Genomic DNA, 17877 nt, shown 5'->3' on the forward strand with positions numbered 1-17877 from the left:
ATCCGCCGGAGCTTCGGGCCGCTTCCCGGTTGAGTCTTTCGCTTGAGGCGTCTTGGCGCGGGTAGGGTCCTCAGCGAGACTCTTCTCCCTGGGGTCTGAGAGATGCAGCTGGGAGATGCCGAGCCGGGGGGAACCTCTTCCTTGACCGAGGGTCCTCTGATGATGGCCCAAAGGGTGAGTTCTGGAGCAGCGGAGGGGGCCACGGCCGCCCTCCTCCCCACCGGACCCCCGGCCGTCCAGTCCAGGATGGAGAACTTCAGGAAGGTGAAGAGCTCCGAGCAAGGCAGCCCCTTGCCCTTCTCTGACTTGCAGCCCCACGTGGTGGAGATGAAGGTGAAGGAGGGCAGCAAGATCCGGAACTTGATGGGCTTCGCCATGGCCAAGATGGAGAAGGAGGACATCCGTCAGATTGTCTTCAGCGGCTGCGGACGGGCGGTCACCAAAACCATCACCTGCGTGGAGATCATGAAGAGGAAGTTGGGCGGTCTCCACCAGGTCACCAGGCTCCAATACCGGACCTTGGTGGAAGTGTGGGAGAACCAAGGGCCAAGGGCGGAAGGACCCCCTGAACACCTCACCGTCCACAAGAATGTGCCCTCCATCTACATCCTCTTGTCCAAGGACTTGGTGGACCCCAATCAGATGGGCTACCAAGCTCCCAGCCCTTCCGGCAGCGTCTGGGCTGAGAGCAGGCTCCCCCCCAAGGCAACCAAGAGAAGGCTGATTGCGCCCCACGAAGAGGACTAGCCCAGCCGTGCAGCCCAACAACAAGAACTCTGGGAGGACGTGACTTTGGGATTTTGACTCAGTTGTGTGTTCCTTCAGCCTTCGGCGAACGTGAAAAGAATAATCCAAGCCACACGCCAGCCTTACAAGGACAACCGGTTGAATTTGCAATTTACATTTAGAGACACGTTGGAAAGAGAAGGTGGGTTGCAAATAGAGCTGGTATCACTTCTGACTTAACACCTCAGCTTGCATTGAACTCACGTACAGAATAGCAGAGCTGGAAGGGACTGTGGAGGTCTTCTAGTCCAACCCCCTGCTCAGGCAGGAAACTTTAAACCAGACATGTCAAACACAAGGCCCAGGGGGCGGGATGCGGCCCGCGAAGTGGTTTCATGTGGCCCACGAAGCCATCTTGGAAATAGTGAGGGAACGGCCCCTGCTGCCATGGCCCTGGCCCAGGCCAGCCGGGAGCCAATGTACAATTTTGTGGTGGCCATCTTGGCACTTGCCCCGGTGGACCATGCCTTGGCACTTGCCCCATCCCACTTCCTTCTGCCAGAGACCCTCAGATCTGTCCCAATCCTGCCCAGGCCCCCACAGGCACCCTTGATGTGAACGATGTAGAACTGGCCACACCCATGCAGTAGGCCACACCCTCTCCATCCATGTCTACCCAGTAGGCTGCACCCACTCTGGCCACACCCACCTGCCCCCCCAGGGCAACCGCAATGCTGATGCGGCCCTCGGTGAAATTGACACTCCTGCTTTAAACCATTTCAGACAAGTCCAGTCCCTTCTTGATAGCCTCCAATGATGAGGCACCCACAACTTCTGAGGGGAAAGCTCCTCCACTGGTTAATTGATTTGGGATTATAGAATTACAGAATAAACAGAGTTGGAAGGGACCTTGGAGGTCTTCCAGCCCAACCCCCTGCTGAAGCACAGGCGCAAGGAAAACGTAGCTTGATCCAACTGTTATGTTTTCCCCAGTCCTGACTTGGTTGTCTGAGTGATTTAAACCCCATGGAATGTATACTACTTTGATTTGGATGGTGAACAAAGTCAAATGTAGGTAGACCATGGATGTGAGATAGAGCTGAGATGGAGGGCAGGGTGGAGGGAGGGGGAAGAGTCTCTTTATTTTGCAGATGCCCACAGCAGAATGACAGAGTGGCTAAAGAAGGAAACACTGGGGGTACCCAATGCTCAAGAGCCATAGTTAGCACATATGAGAAGAGTTGATGCAAGGGAGATTCCTTTCATCGCACAGCAGTCAGAGGGGAAAACATTTTGCAGAAATTTGCTACTTTTTGTTCCTATGGAAAGTTGCATGAATACATTGTCCATGACACAATACAATATATTGTACATGTCTAAAGGACTTATTGGGTGTTTCTCCTCTTGTGGTTGACACAAGAGGAGATTCACACATTGTGGGTAATGGCAGTGTTTTCTTTGGGTTGGGCTCAGGGGGTTCGGTAAACCGTGGTTTGTAAAACAGGGGTTCAGATTTGGACTCTTCTGCACAGCCCACCGGTTGCCGTTGGATCAGTAAAGTTTGATTGAACAAGCCATGATTGAATGTACCTTACCAAATTATTTTTCTTTTGGGGGGGGGCATTTCTTTGTTTGGGGAATGGCTGAGAAGGGACTGATCATTAAGCCAGCTATCAGGGAAAACAACCACGGAGGTTCCCCCATCCGTGCTTTTTTCATCATGCAGTTCCATCTTCTTTAGCTGCTGGGCTCCAGAATCTTTTTATTTATTTATTTATGAGACTTATATACCGCTTTAAGTGTGAGCACTCTCTAAGCGGTGTACACCAGTAAGCCATGTATATATACATATATTTACATTGCCCCCAACAATCTGGGTCCTCATTTTACCTACCCCGGAAGGATGGAAGGCTGAGTCAACCTTGAGCCGGTGAGATTTGAACCGCTGACCTGCTGAACACAGTCAGCTAAAGTGGCCTGCAGGACTGCACTCTAACTGCTGCGCCACCTCGGCTCGAATTGGATAACCTTTTGTCTAAAATGGTATAGGGTTTCCTGCTTGAGCAGGGGGTCAGACTAAATGACCTGCAGGGTCCCTTCCAACTCTGTTATTCTGTTAACATCATCAAGGAGAAGAAAAGTTCTTTGACCTGCAGGCAGGACTCCATTCTTGCTGTCGTGAAGGACCCCAAGGAAACACCATGATTTGGTCGGGGGGAATTCTGGGGGTTGAGGTCCACTCAGCTTAAACTCACAGAGATTGAGAAATTCTGCACCCAGGGCTCTCTTGCTCAACCCTGAGATGACCAGATTTTTATCTTTATGAACGTCTGAGAGAAGTCAATGACAACAGAATTAAGACCAATATGACCAATGTCAATCTTCTAGAGATGTTGGGTGCTCACTCAGAGCTCAGCGAAGGACAAATCTCCAGGTCACTTAAGGATGATGATGTGGTCCATTCAGCTGTGTCCGATTCTTGACTCTGTGGGCCAGGTCTCTCCACATCTTCTGACGTTGCACTCCTTCTTTGAATTGTTCTGTGCTCTGGATGGTGCCAGCTTTGATGGCATCCAGTCACTTTGTTCTTTGATGTCACTGAATACCTGACCCCAGTGGAGCAGGGAACCTCCCCAAGCTCCCCAGTTGAAGGCCACTTCCCAGCTTGCAGGGATAGGGCACTGAGAAGCCAACATTGAGATGTTTGGGTTGTCAGGAAGAATACAGGCCCTGCTGAAGTCACACCTTCATCACCAGCTGTTGGGGTTATTAATGGCCAGTTCTAAGGCTACAGCCCGGTGATTTCTTTTGAGTGAGGCCCAGAAAGAGACAGATGGACCTATTTTGCTCTTCTCGTCCATGTCAGGCCTCAGATTAGAAAGATGCAAGGCAGGGACAGGAAGCTATTAAATATTTGAAGCCTTTGTGCTCTTCCTAGGATTCATCTCTGCGCCTTCAGGGTTTCGTTTATGGTGGGACTGCAGCTTTCCTTTGCATGGGGTGAAAAAGCACCTGGTACCAGGAGTTGGTCAAAATGATTAATGGGTTACCACCAACCACTAGATTATTTTTGCAAACAGGGGATGCTCTCCTTAGGAGCTGTGGGGTACAAAGATACAGATACTGTGAAATCGTTAATGGGGCATGATTTGAGGATTGATGGATTGAACAATCTACCCCATTTCTTTCTCTTTTCTTTTAAGAACACATTAAATGAGCACACAATGCATCTTGGTCAATGGAATGAGCCATTTTGACTCATCACCAGGAGGGAACAATGCCAGCATTATTAGCATTTTTGCTATTCAATTTTAGCAAAATAATCCTAGAGGTTGGGGAGCAGGCCAGGGTTATCGCCTGGTGCCCTGGACCTAAAGGTAAAAGAATTGGTTATGCTTTATTCCTTAGCCCTTATTTATTCCTTATTCTGAGGTCTTCTTTTCTCCTTCCTGATGTGTTTATGGTGCTTCTGTCTGAAAAGCTTTTAAAGCTTGCCAGGCCTCGAGCAAATATCATAAAAGTGAGACAATACCAGGACAGAGACTTTATAAGGTTACATGAGCATTTCAGAAGCAGATGAAAAAAAAAATCCATTAAAAGCAATCTTTCTTGGAGACAAATAATGTGTCAGTTGGGATATAAAAAAATATGCTGGGTTCACCACTACAGAAATGAGAAGAAATATTCGCTCTTCGTTGGCCTTTGAATGATTCTATACACCGGCTGGGTCCGTACAAATAATGGGACTTGCTGGCTTTTGGCTTATTCTCATGTCCGAATCCAGTCAAATAGATTATTTTGCAGATTTGGGTTGAATAAAGCCATCAATTAGAGGTAAACTTAAATCACAGAAGAAATCGAAGCCCTGAAGGGTTTGGTGCAATCCTGACCACAGTTGGGTTTAGAATTAGTTGTGTGGACCCAGACATTTTTTTATTACTTATCTATTATTTATATCCCACCTTTAATTTTATAAATAACTCAAGGCGATGAGCATACCTAATGGTCCTTTCTCCTCCTATTTTCCCCATAATGACAAGGTGAGCTGGGTTGGGCTGAGGGGGAGTGACTGTCCCAAGGTTGCCCAGCCAGTTTTTAGGCCCAAGGCAGGACTAGAACTCACCGTCTCCTGGCGATTGGTCCAACGTCACCCAACTGGCTTTCAGACCCAAGGCAGGACTAGAATTCACCATCTCCTGGTGATTGGTCCAAAGTCACCCAACTGGCTTTCATGCCTAAGGCAGGACTAGAACTCACCGTCTTTCCAAAGTCACCCAGCTGGCTTTTATGTCAAAGGCAGGACTAGAACTCACCGTCTCCTGGCGATTGGTCCAAAGTCACCCAACTGGCTTTCAGACCCAAGGCAGGACTAGAATTCACCATCTCCTGGTGATTGGTCCAAAGTCACCCAACTGGCTTTCATGCCTAAGGCAGGACTAGAACTCACCGTCTCTTGGCGATTGGTCCAAAGTCACCCAGCTGGCTTTTATGTCAAAGGCAGGACTAGAACTCACCGTCTCCTGGCGATTGGTCCAAAGTCACCCAACTGGCTTTCAGACCCAAGGCAGGACTAGAATTCACCATCTCCTGGTGATTGGTCCAAAGTCACCCAACTGGCTTTCATGCCTAAGGCAGGACTAGAACTCACTGTCTCCTGGTGATTGGTCCAACGTCACCCAACTGGCTTTCAGGCCCAAGGCAGGACTAGAACTCACCGTCTCCTGGTGATTGGTCCAACGTCACCCAACTGGCTTTCAGGCCCAAGGCAGGACTAGAACTCACTGTCTCCTGGTGATTGGTCCAAAGTCACCCAACTGGCTTTCAGGCCCAAGGCAGGACTAGAACTCACCGTCTCCTGGTGATTGGTCCAAAGTCACCCAACTGGCTTTCATGTCTAAAGCAGGACTAGAACTCCCAGCCTCCTGGATTCAAGCCCGGTGCCTTCAGCACTAGTCCAAACTCGCTCTCTGAATAAACATAATCTTACAATCCCTAATCCTCAAAGAGTCTCTCTTGAATGCTATTCTGGGCTAGAATCAGAGGATGGAGGCTTTTTGCGAATGTGTGAATTACCAGACTTGATCATTACCAATTGAAGGAAGCCTTAATGCCCAATTTATTTGTTCCAGTTCCATAAAATGTAGTTCAGCTGTAATTGCATCTGATGGGAGTATTGTGGCTGGAATTTTAATGTTGGTTATCAATGGGCTGTGATCATGTTTGATTATAATGTGCTTTAATTGCATGCACCTGATTGCTGAGGGCTACTTTGAGGGATTGGCTTGAAAGTTGGCGGAAAACATGCCTATGTTCAAAATCAATGCATTGATGATTAAGCAGCAAAAAAGAATACCTTCGTTAAGACGAGTCGGTTTTTAGCACCACGGAGAGCGCCAAATGAGGTCGCTCACTCCCAGGCTGGATGTGATCTTTGGGGATGAGGACCACAGCTGGGTTAACCCAGATGTTTAAGCAGCTGGCTTTTTAGTCATGCTTTTTGGAATAAGACACAACACAAGAGCCAGTATGCTTTAATGGTTATAGCACCAGGCCAGAAAACAGGAGATGCGAGAATTCTAGTCCCGGTTTAAACATGAAAGAAGACTGAGTGAATTTGGACCAATTTCCAGGAGACTGAGAGTTCTAGTCTCACCTTAGCCATGAAAGCCAGTAGACTGGGGGATTCTGGGAGCTGAAGTCCAATCATCTTAAAGTTGCCCAGGTTGGGAAACCCTGATGTTTTGGATGACATTCTCCACTTGATCCAAGACACAAGGACAAAGACACTGTTATCCGACAGGAAGCTTACACGATTTCTGAGATATGCAGAGAGCCTGCTCTTCAGGCAAAGAATCCATTTTCTCTTCATCCGCAGCCACGTTCTTCTTCCTCGTCTCTTGGCCTTCAGAAGGAGGGTCATGCTGTTTACCCAGACCCTCCACAAAAGGTTGGCATCCATCCTGGCTTTTGATAGACAGCCTTTGTACACATTTGCATTCCCACCAGCTCATGTCAGTCACTTGCAAGCTGTCAAATGTGGTAATGGTTTCTCTAAGCCTCCGTTTCTGTGTACCTGTCAGAATCTAATTATATTTCATTTCTAGTTATCGACTATGGAAAACCCCATTTCTGCCCTCTCTGGATTCTGTCATACGATGAAGGGGAAGGGGGGGGGGTGAACAAAGGGTTTTATGGCTCTCACTTCCTTCATTAAAACTTCAAAGGGACTGAATGTGGATTTCACCAAGAGGACTAACCATAACAATACGGCCATCAGCTTTCATCTACTACTCTCTGAAGACTCCCTTCTGCTGGTCAAGAGGAAAAGGGGGTGGAAATGTAACACCTGGGATTGTCGCTGGAAGGACGGTGGGTGGGGGCTGCTTGGGAACACTTAAAACCTTGAATGGTAGGGGGGCCCTCAGGTCCTGTCTAGAACGCCTGCAACCATCTTCTCTTAATAGATGCCTGTTGGAAGAGATATTCCAAGAGTTCTGTCTTCTTAAAATGCAAAATGGGGTGGGTCCTTACAGTATCTCTCTGTTCATCACCCAACTTTGGCTTCGAATCTGGTGACAGGGCAGCCAGGCGGTTGCTGAAAATGAGAAATCCAGAATGAAAAAATGGCAGTAACCTTAGATAAGTTTGGAGAGGAGAAAAGAAGACCTACCATCTCTCTGTCTCCTATGGTCAAGACCCCTGTTCTAACTGAGACGGGAACGAAAATAAGAAAAAAAAATGTAGTATGTGGTGTGAAATCTACAGGAGAGAGAGAGAGAGAGAGAGAGAGAGAGAGAGAGACAGAGAGAGAGGGAGGGAGGGAGGCAGGGAGGCTCCTAATAGAATCTGTTGTTAGATTGCCTTCTTATCTCCCAGCAAACAGCTGCTTCCTTGGGGCTAACGGTGGACCCTTATCTCTTTGCCACACAGATCAATTCATTTTGCTCATCTTCCTGCTGCATGACTGAATACTAATTTTCAGCTGTTGTTCTCCTTCACTCCTTTGTTGACTTTCTTCTCCCTCTTCTTTCTCGACAAGACTGGGATCAACAGTGGAAGGTGTGGAGGAACTCAAACCACCAAAGAAGATGAACTGTGATTTTGGGAAGGGGATTGATTGATTGACTGATTGCACTAGGCCAGGGGTAGGCAACCTTGGCTCTTTTATGAGTTGAAGTCCACGAGTCATAAAAGAGCCAAGCTTGCCTACCCCTGCACTAGGCCCATGATGCGTAATGGCTGCAGATTAGTCATTTTTTTAGTGTAGAGCAAAGGAGGATGGGAACTGCTTACATTAATTCTACCAGCCATGTTTTAAATGTTATACATCCTCAAGGGCTCCATGCTCCACAGGATCCCAGGGTCTCATTTGTCAGATTGTTACAGGCACTAAGAGCTTTAAAAGGTGTTTCCCCCAGCACCAGAAGATCCATGTGTCATGCCAAGGCGGCCTATGGCTGAACCATCTGGTGAGTTTTACTCAGTGATGGAGCTTTTAATGAGCATGGTGGCAAGACTGCCAAAGGAACGTTCAAATACGAAACAGCACAGTCCATAGCTAGATAGTGAGTGGAACAAGAGTTCAGAAGAGAACGTCCCTCGTGTCTCCAGTGTAAAGAAGAGGGGGGGAGAATTGTATTTTCCGTCTTGCAAGATTCCATCATTGTGGCTTTACAGTAGAATAGGAATAGGAATAAGAATAGGAATAGGAATAGAAATAGGAATAGGAGTAGAAATAGAAATAATAGAAATAGAAATAATAGAAATAAAATAGGTTGGGAGGGACCTTCTAGTCCAGTGGAGGCAAACCTATGGCACGGGGGCCAGAGGTGGCACTCAGAGCCCTCTCTGTGGGCACATGTGCCGTCGCCCCAGTCCTAGGCCTTCAGCTGGGTTTTATAAAACCTTTTCGCTTTAGGCCTCCGCCGCCGTGTGCAAAAAAAAAAGGTTCAATCAGTCAGTCAATTTCAACTTCTCGCAGGAAAAAGAAATGATCTCTCAAAGTTGGAATTGATTGATTGAACTTTTTAGTCCCACCCAGTCTGCCGTTACCACTGCAGCCACGCCCACCCAATGGGCCACACCCACCCAATGGGCCACACCCACCCGGCACCTGACCATACATAAGTGGGTTTTCGGTTGCAGTTTGGGCTCTTGGTCTCTAAAAGGTTTGCCATCTCTGTTCTAGTCCAACCCCCTTACTCAGGCAGGAAATCCTATACTATTCCAGACAAATGCTTGCCCAGTCTCTTTTTAAAAACCTCCAGTGTTAGAGCATCCACAACTTCTGGAAGCACGTTGTTCCACTGATTGTTCTCACTGTCAGGAGATTTCTTAATTCATGAGTTAATTAATTAATTGATTCATTAGTACATCTGGCTGCGATTCCTATCTGGTTTGTTCCACAGGCTCACAGAACCGCAACGGTGCCAACCTGCAATGGAGTGTCTTGAATATGCCGCGTTGCACTTTGTAAAACATGATTTATGACTCAAGGTTGAGGTGTGCGGAGGGAGCCTTGAAGAAAGCGTGCAACGAAGACAAGTTAAATAAAGCACCAGCCTAGCCCTGGAAGGAAAGAAAGGGTGAGGAAGGATGGTCCCAACTGCAGGGCAGAAGGCGGCCAGTTTGGGAATTGGCCACCCTGCCCTATAAATCTTTTAAAACTTTGGGGAAAGTCTCCAGAAATATCTTCCCAAGCCACCAGGTGGCATGGCAAAGCAGTGGACGTCATTAAAAGAAAAAGAAAGAGAGAGAGACGCTAGGCCAGGGGTATGCAACCTTGGCTCTTTTATGACTCGTGGACTTCAACTCCCAGAATTCCTGAGCCAGCTTGGCTGGCTCAGGAATTCTGGGAGTTGAAGTCCACGAGTCATAAAAGAGCCAAGGTTGCCTACCCCTGGGCTAGGCAGCCAAGCCATGCAAAAAAAAAAAAACCACCCATAACTTCATTATCCATCATCCTTCTGATTTTATTAGAATTAAAAGCGCAGAATTGAACATTCCAGCAACCTTGCACTTTTTTCCCCCAATTAAGCCCCTGGTTCAAAGGGGTAGGCAACCTTGGCTCTTTTATGACGCGTAGACTTCAACTCCCAGAATTCCTTGAGCCAGCCTGGTGCATTCTTCTCGCCCTCTCTGATTGGCGGCCCAAGCCAGGCGGCCCCGCCCGCCTCCGCGCGGCAGAAATCCCCGCCCCTCCTTTTTTTTTTCTCCTCCTCCTCCTTTGGGAAACGGAACGCCCCGCCCCAGGCCGCCTGCGCGCGCATCACTCCCCCCCCTCTCCACGACTCCATCGCCATCGTCGCTCCCTTCCCGCCTCTTCTGGCTCCCCCCTCCCTCGGGCGTAGCGTGCGTGGCGCGCGTGGCGCGGCGTTTGTCCCTCGCGCGCCGCCGTAGCCCGGCTCGTCCCATTTTTGTCCTCCGGGTGACCGGAGGGGGCCGCGTGTGGCGAGCGAGCGAGCGAGCGAGGCAGGCGCAAGACGCGCGCTTAACCGCCGCCGGGGCCGCGCTTCTCCTTCGCCTCCCATCCGTCCGTTTCCCCGTCCCTCAGCCATGCTGGCCGCCGCCCGGCTCCTCCGCAGCTGCGCCGCGCCCGCCCTGCGCGGCCTGGCCCTGAGGACGCCCGCTGCGGCAGGTGAGCCCCCCTCCCCCTCGGACCCCCTCCTGACAGAAAACGCGGCCATGGGTGGGGGGCGGGGGTGGGGGGAGGGACTACAGCTCCCATCCTCCCCTGCGGCCCGAAGCCGGGCGTCCCCTGCCCTCCCTCACGTCTCCTGTCAAACCCTGTCAAACCCTGCATGGCGGTACCCAGTTTATCCCCCCCTCCCGCCCAAAAAATCCCCACACCGCCCGCGTGGGCCCTTCTACAGCCCCCCCCCCAAGCACGTATGTGGGGTGGGGGTCCCCGGGGGCCTCCCCACCCCCACCCCGTTTGCGTCCTCTGCGCCCCGCCCGGGCAGGAAGGTGACATTGAGCGGGGACCTGGCTGAGAGGAGGAGGAGGAGGAGGCGAGGCCCGGCTGCGGAAGGGGGAAATCGGGCCTTTCCTGGGTTGGAGGGGCTCGCTCTGGGCGGGTTGAAAGGAAAAGGATGGGGGGGTTGTGGGGGGGGAGAAGAGGACGGCCCCCCCTGATGCTTTAAATCCGTTCAAAGGTGGATTTTCTCTCTCGCCCCCCCCCCGCAAGGTCCCCCGCCTGGTATGGGACGGCCGAGAGCCTTCAAGGGTAGGACTGCCCCGGAGGGGGAGGGGGGGACAGTTGGAGTCATCCTGATGAGATGGTTTTTGTAGAATAAATGTTGGGCGAGGAAGAGTCTGAAGCTTTATGAAGAGGTCAAGGAGCTGAAGGGTGTGAGGACAGCTGCTTTTCCGGCTTTTGGAAAGGGCAGCAGGGTTGGGGCTGAATGGACTTGGGAACCTTCCTTTCTTTCCTTCCTTCCTTCCTTCCTTCCTTCCTTCCTTCCTTCCTTCCTTCCTTCCTTCCTTCCTCTTTCTCATCTTCCCTCCCTCCCTCCTTTCTTCCTTCCTTCTTCTTTCTCATCTTCCTTCCCTCCTTCCTTCCCTCTTTCTTTCTTTCTTTCTTTCTTCTCCATTTTCCTTCCTTCCTCTTTCTCATCTTCCTTCCTTCCCTCCTTCCTTCCTTCTTTCTCTCTTCTCCATTTTCCTTCCTTCCTCTTTCTCATCTTCCTTCCTTACTTCTTTCCTTCCTTCCTTCCTTCTCTTTCTCCTCCATTTTCCTTCCTTACTTCCTCATTCCCTTCCTTCCTCATCTTATTTATTTATTTATGAAACTTATATACCGCTTTAAGTGCAAGCACTCTCTAAGCGGTGTACACCAGTAAGCAATGTATATATATATTTACATTGCCCCCAACAGTCTGGGTCCTCATTTTACCTACCCCGGAAGGATGGAAGGCTGAGTCAACCTTGAGCCGGTGAGATTTGAACCGCTGACCTGCTGAACACAGTCAGCTAAAGTGGCCTGCAGTACTGCACCCTAACTGCTGCGCCACCTCGGCTCTTCCTTCCTCTTTCTCATCTTACTCTTTCCCTTCCTTCCTTCCTTCCTCTTTCTCATCTTCCTTCGTCCCTCCCTCCTTCCCACCTAGCCATGACCTGGGCTCCTATATCTCTGTGTATACTGTATAATGATATACTATATGAGCAAATATTACAGTAAATAGTGACATGGATGAGGTTATGAAGGTCCATCTATTTCTAATCCTATGTGATCATATCCGGAGTTGGGGTTATTTGGGGGGAGGCAATGTCTTCGCTCACTATGAAAATGCATATTATGCTCTTGTTCTGCTTTGCTTGGGTGGACTAAAGCATAATCTCCCTTTTTTCTGGTTTCATGTTTGAAGAAAATCATATGCAGTGCCTTTGACTTTTCTGAAATGAGATGCAAACAGTGACATAAGTTCTGATTTCTACCTATTAATGACATTACTTAAATTCAAGGTATAGCTTCTATTAATAAGCCACACCCAGCAATTATGTACAATGCAACAAAAGCTTAATAACTTTAAGGAAGTTGAACGAACACTCCTTTGTGTTTTTACTTTCCCTTTTATTTTTTTCTTTGACCAGCAACAAGCTTTAGTAGTTGAAGAGCCTGTTCGTTATAACCTCCCTGCCTTCTTGTCTCCTCGTGGACTTTGTACCTTTAGGTCCACGTTCTTGTGTGACTGAACTTTACTTTAGATTTTACCGCGGTATTCCTTTTTGGCTTTTTCCTATTTCAGAGTAGGAATTGGTCTTGGAGTCTGCCTCAAGAATATATGTTATTCCTATTTGTTGCATTCAAGATTTTATTTCACACAGCTGTGCCTTGAAGTTCTTTACATCCCTAGCTAGCATCAGGGCACATTGACCTATGCTAAATAAATAAACAGGGCACATAAGGTATTATTTTCACAGTTGCTATATTGCATTGATGATGTGTTAATATCTCTAAAGGCCCATTTACTTAACAGATGTTGAAAGTTTAATTACTCAGTGTTGGTAGAATTGGGCAGCTGAAGGAAATGAAACCACATGTCAAATACTTAAGGTTTTACATTTTTTTAGCACAATTTATATATGCTCACGAAGACATGCACCTTTTAATAAGAATTTGTTCATTGCAAAAGATGTTACCAGACACTTTTATGTTTGCGGAAGTAAGAAATTAGCGTTGGTCAATCAACATTACAAGGCTTCCTCATTTACTCCTTTCAAGACTACGTTTAGTGAAGTGAAATTCCAAAAATATCAAATAATTTCCCAGTTTCATTATTATTAAATTTACATGCCACGTATATCCCCTATAAGGCTCCTCTGGGTGGCTTACAGATCATAAAAAGATAAAAAGGCAGGTATTTAATTGTCTTGCTGAGTTGAGTTTAATTATTTAAGAAGAATGAAACAAATATACTTTCTGTGGAAAAATTCCAAATTTCAAATAATATACTCGTTTTACATCTATCACGGTTATAACCGTTTACAACCGTGCAGGGCAGTCATTATGGTCATAACTCAAGGATTACCTGCATTTGTAGTGTTGTAGCTTCACCCTTGACAAACCCTCTTTGTTTTTTCCCTTTTTGTTCCAAACCAGTACTACCTCTGCGTTGCTATGCTCACAAAGCAGAGATTACAGATGAAGAACTTGATGCTCGCTGGGTGATGTTCTTCAACAAACCAGATATTGATGACTGGGAACTCAGGAAAGGTAAACACCCACAGGAAGTATCAGTGAAGGGGGAGGGGCTTCTGTGTCCCTGCATTAGAGAAATATTTTCTAAAAATTTGATTGATTTGTGCAACCCAATAGGAATTATATAGATCTCTTTCCTGGAGCTGACAGAATGATCCTAGAGCCAAAATCACAAAGACCTCGAGGTTCCCCCCCCCCCAGTTTGAATAGCTACATTGGTATAGCAAAAACTAACTATGATATATTATGATTAACAATGTTAGACTTTGAGATTGAAGTAAAAGTTAGGGAATTAAGATTTTAACCTGAAATTATGCCTTAGATTTTGGAATAGAATAGAATAGAAATAGAATAGAAATAGAAATAGAAATAATAGAAATAGAAATAGAATAACTGGAAGGGACCCTAGGGGTCTTCTAGTCCAGCCCCCTGCTCAAGCAGGAGAACCTATACCATCTCTGATTGTCTAGTCTTTTCTTAAAAATTTCCAGTGATGGAGCGCCCACGATTTCTAGAGGCAAGCTGTTCCACTGGTTGATTGTCCTCACTGTCAGGAAGTTTCTCCTTAGTTCCAGGTTGCTTCTCTCCTTGATCAGTTTCCAACCATTGTTTCTCGTCCTTCCCTCTGGTGCTTTGGTGAACAACCTGGCCCCCTCTGCCTTATGGCAGCCCCTCAAATACTGGAATGCTGCTATCATGTCTCCCCTATTTCGTCTTTTTTTTAGATTAGCCAAACCCAAGTCCCACTGTCGTTCTTTGTATGTTTTAACCTCCAGGCCTTTGGTTGTCTTAGTTGCTCTTTTCTGATTTTTTTTCCAAACTCTCAACATCTCTTTTGTGATATGGTGACTAAACTTGGCTTCAGTATCTGGATATAAACAGAGTTACTATATGTTATATACTCTATGGCAAAATCCAAGAGGTTTGACTAGAGACCCAAAGGGAGAAAAGAATTCAGTTTTATGTCGCGAAGTGATTAAATACATCACAAACACGAGAAGGGGAGAATAAATGCAGGCCTCTCCTTCAGTGCATGTTTCTTTTGATAGGTATTAACACCTTAGTTGACGCAGACATGGTTCCCGAACCAAAAATTATTGATGCGGCTTTGAGGGCCTGCAGGCGGCTAAATGACTTCGCTACCACAATCCGCATCTTGGAAATGGTAAAGGTGAGTTAAGGCATCCTTCTGCTTCTCTACAATATGGAGCACGGTGGTAAAATGTTCCCTTACACACGTCGGTTGCATTCACGACCAAAGCTCTGAGATTCTTCTTCCCCCCCCCTTCCCCTCCATCCTTATATGGGAAAGGCTTAAAGTGACGCTTGTAATGAAGCATTCACCACAAGCACACTTGAGTGGGAGAGGAATCAGACAGGAACCAGTGGCCTAGTAGGCCAGATTGTTTAAATTCACTGACCTTATCTCAGAGATAGCATAGGTAGCATCCTGGCTTAGTATGCAGGGATAAAGTGTCTGCTTCTATATGTTGCAGACTGGCTCCTCCTAATTCATTGACACTCATCCAGTACTAAGGGAGCCAGTTTGGTCTAGTGGTCAAGGCACCAGGCTAAAAACCAGGAGATGGCGAGTTCTAGTCCCACCTTAGGCATGAAAGCTAGCTAGGTGACCTTGGGCCGGTCACTTTCAGACCAACTCATCTCACAAGATTGTTGCCTTGAGTTATCTATAAAAATAAATTAAAAATATCAATTTAAAGGGGAATTCAAGATGCTGAACTTAATAAGCATATGCTTCACCTATGTAATATAGCTTCTCTGAACACGAAATTTTCAGAAATAAGGTCAGCAGTCAGAAAGAACTAATCAAATAAGTTCAGTGAAACCATATATGAGTGACTACAACTGCAGCTTTCTAGCAGTCAAAATATCTGTTGCTTGTGAGTTATGCGTATTTCTTGGATAAAATTTGGGCCATAGAAAAGTTAAGCTCTTGGGATTAAGTAGACCCATCTTGTCTTGCCAAATCTACTCTTTAAATTCTGAATTTCTTTTGTGTTCTCTTTGAATTAGTACAAATCAGGCAGATACAAGGATATATATCCTTACGTTATCCAGGAACTTAGACCAACTTTGAATGAATTGGGAATTTCAACTCCAGAAGAACTTGACATGGACAAAGTGTAAACTTAAATGTAAGAAAATACATTTTTAATTTTTGCCTTGTGCGCGTGTTCTTTAATATTCTGTTCGGCGTTTAAAGTAAACAAAGGCTTCTAAAAATGTAGAAAATACATTTGTCTACCATTTTGATAAGGTAGAGAAAAATATTTCTTTCCCTATGCAGGAAATGTGCGGCACGTGGTATATTCTCAATAACTGGAATCCAATTTTCTGTAGAATACTTGGGCTCTAATACCTCTGAGATTTAAAGTATATTAAAAATGAAAATACACCTCAGTCATCTTGTACTTCTTCACTTTACTTTTTTTTGGGGGGGGGGACTAGTTTAAAATGCAGCAGACATCCCTCAAATTCAAAAAAAAAAAAAATAAGCTCTGTATTTTAAAACAGAATATGGATGTAATCCTGCTATCTTAAATAGCTATCTTGCTCTTATTCACCATTTATTTCCCCTGATACACAGAGACACACCCACAGAGAGTGAGCATGATAGTGAGAGCATTTTGCCAACAAGGCAAAATTAGAGAAATTGGCACAAGCAAATTTATGCTAAAATAAAACAGTTTTGTGGAACCTGCATGCATATTGGAAGCGCATGTAGTGGAGAGGCAGAGAAAAAAGTCCCATGTTACAGGACAAAAGCAGACCATGGGTCTCCTAACTTCTTATTGGTTGTAATTACACGTGTGGTGTTTTGAGGATACATTGCAGGCACTCTCACAGAATGGATTGGGGCTTCCCCCTTCATAAAATGGCTGTGATGTCAAGGTAACCACATATTTGCAAAGCTCCAGGCACTTCGAATGCTACGCCCGTCCGTTCTATCTCTCTTCCTCCCTCCCTTTCCTGCCTACAATCTACTTGTCTGAGTTTTTCTCAGATTTGTTTTTTAAAATGTAAAAAGAGCCTGGAGCCTGATGGAAATTAGGAGAGGTGTTTTTGTATACAAGTAGCAGCCCGGGTGTTATGCGAAGCGTCCAAAGGATAGACAAAGGTAAAAATAAGCACAAATAGGCTGAAAAATAGTTTTCATCCCAGCGCTGTAACCGTATTAAATACTACTGTATAGTGCAACATTGAAGTGCAATATCAGGGGCAGCGCAATGGTGAAGGATGTGTGTATATAATGTATGTTTTTATTTGTGTGTAGTGTGCACTGTGGACAGCACTTAATTTCATTGTGTGATACACAGTGACAATAAGGATTATTCTATTCGCAATTAAATGCTACAAGTAATTCCTTAAGTTGCTCTATGCAGGCATGTATTCATCTGCAAGCTAGTACTGGAATATCTTTTCTTAACCTTTCTATCCACTCCCTCCTCAAGAGGCTTATGAACTTGAAAATAATACATCCAAACTAATTCCAGCTATCTGTTTTTTTCCAGGCGGACTTCCCATGAATATACTGTTAAGGTTCTGTGACTGTACAACAATTATCTGGATATAGACATTATAATTACTTATTTGAAATCACTTCTTCCTTTTATTGAGTCCTGGATATGTGTTGTGAAGTTGACCTAATAAAGAGGAAATGGTTTGAATTGACTTTAGACCTTAGACTATGGTTATAGATTACCAAAAAAAATGTGTTTTCCAAGGCAAGATTGAGCAAACATGGGATGCTATTCAGACATTGAATTCCATACATTTCTGCACAAAAAGCAGTTCTTCACATTTCAAAAAATGAAAGAATCCAGCATTTTAACATGATGAAATTACAATTTCATAAGTATTCATGTTAAGAACAGCATAGAATCATATTGCTTTCATGGAATATAAATTGGAGAAGACGCTTGATTGACTTTAGTCACTTACACACATCTTAGCATTTATTACATAAAAAGAAAACTCTCAAGTCTCCACATTAAGCAATGTAATGTGTCAGTTAGAGCAGGGCTTTTCAACTTTTTCGCCCATTGTACCATTTTTAGGATATGGCAATATCCGAGTACCACCAGTCGCCTAGCAAAGTGTCGAAAACTTGATGACCAAAAAAAAAAAAAAAAGGGAAAAAGTGATAAAGTACAGATAGTCCTCAACTTACAACAGTTCGCTTAGTGACTGTTCAAAGTTACAATGGCACTGAAAAAAGTGCCCCCCAAGGCACAGCCGAGCAAGACCCCTGCCTGCCCACCCACCGGCGCTCTTCCTCCTGTCTGAGGTTTCCATTGTTGTGAGCATTTCTGTTGAGGATTGGCAGCGGGATTGGGGTGGGGGGGCTGTTTGGTTTTTATTCCCCTCCGTCTGCTGGGTGGTTGCAGCCGGTTTTGGTCACTTCACATGACCCTGGGTCACTGTGACCG

At 46.0% G+C, this 17877-nt stretch overlaps 2 protein-coding genes across 2 annotated transcripts; both read left to right on the forward strand.

Annotated features, from left to right (window-relative positions):
• The first annotated feature begins 74 nt into the window (after positions 1 to 74).
• Positions 75 to 9239, forward strand: RPP25 (ribonuclease P and MRP subunit p25). Its single transcript, XM_039337519.1, has 2 exons — positions 75 to 928; positions 9135 to 9239. Exon 1 carries the CDS (start codon positions 103 to 105, stop codon positions 745 to 747), a length of 645 nt encoding a protein of 214 aa, XP_039193453.1. The 5' UTR covers positions 75 to 102; the 3' UTR covers positions 748 to 928; positions 9135 to 9239.
• Positions 9240 to 10066: 827 nt separating this feature from the next.
• On the forward strand, positions 10067 to 17120 carry LOC120305531 (cytochrome c oxidase subunit 5A, mitochondrial). The gene is made up of 5 exons (XM_039337520.1): positions 10067 to 10363; positions 13328 to 13441; positions 14476 to 14597; positions 15461 to 15582; positions 16960 to 17120. The coding sequence occupies exons 1-4, from the start codon at positions 10282 to 10284 to the stop codon at positions 15572 to 15574; spliced, it is 432 nt and encodes a 143-aa protein (XP_039193454.1). The 5' UTR covers positions 10067 to 10281; the 3' UTR covers positions 15575 to 15582; positions 16960 to 17120.
• The last annotated feature ends 757 nt before the right edge of the window (positions 17121 to 17877 follow it).

Source organism: Crotalus tigris, unplaced genomic scaffold, assembly GCF_016545835.1.
Source record: "Crotalus tigris isolate CLP2741 ecotype Arizona unplaced genomic scaffold, ASM1654583v1 scf7180000017683.1919423, whole genome shotgun sequence".
NCBI classification, from domain to species: domain Eukaryota; kingdom Metazoa; phylum Chordata; class Lepidosauria; order Squamata; family Viperidae; genus Crotalus; species Crotalus tigris.

What these genes read in the sequence shown, in the direction of transcription:
- RPP25 (XM_039337519.1), top strand. Translation starts at nt 103, where the DNA reads ATGCAGCTGGGAGATGCCGAGCCGGGGGGAACCTCTTCCTTGACCGAG.
- LOC120305531 (XM_039337520.1), top strand. Translation starts at nt 10,282, where the DNA reads ATGCTGGCCGCCGCCCGGCTCCTCCGCAGCTGCGCCGCGCCCGCCCTG. An exon ending in GAGGACGCCCGCTGCGGCAG is followed by an intron (nt 10,364 to 13,327) that starts GTGAGCCCCCCT and finishes GTTCCAAACCAG; the next exon opens with TACTACCTCTGCGTTGCTAT. An exon ending in GCATCTTGGAAATGGTAAAG is followed by an intron (nt 14,598 to 15,460) that starts GTGAGTTAAGGC and finishes TCTTTGAATTAG; the next exon opens with TACAAATCAGGCAGATACAA.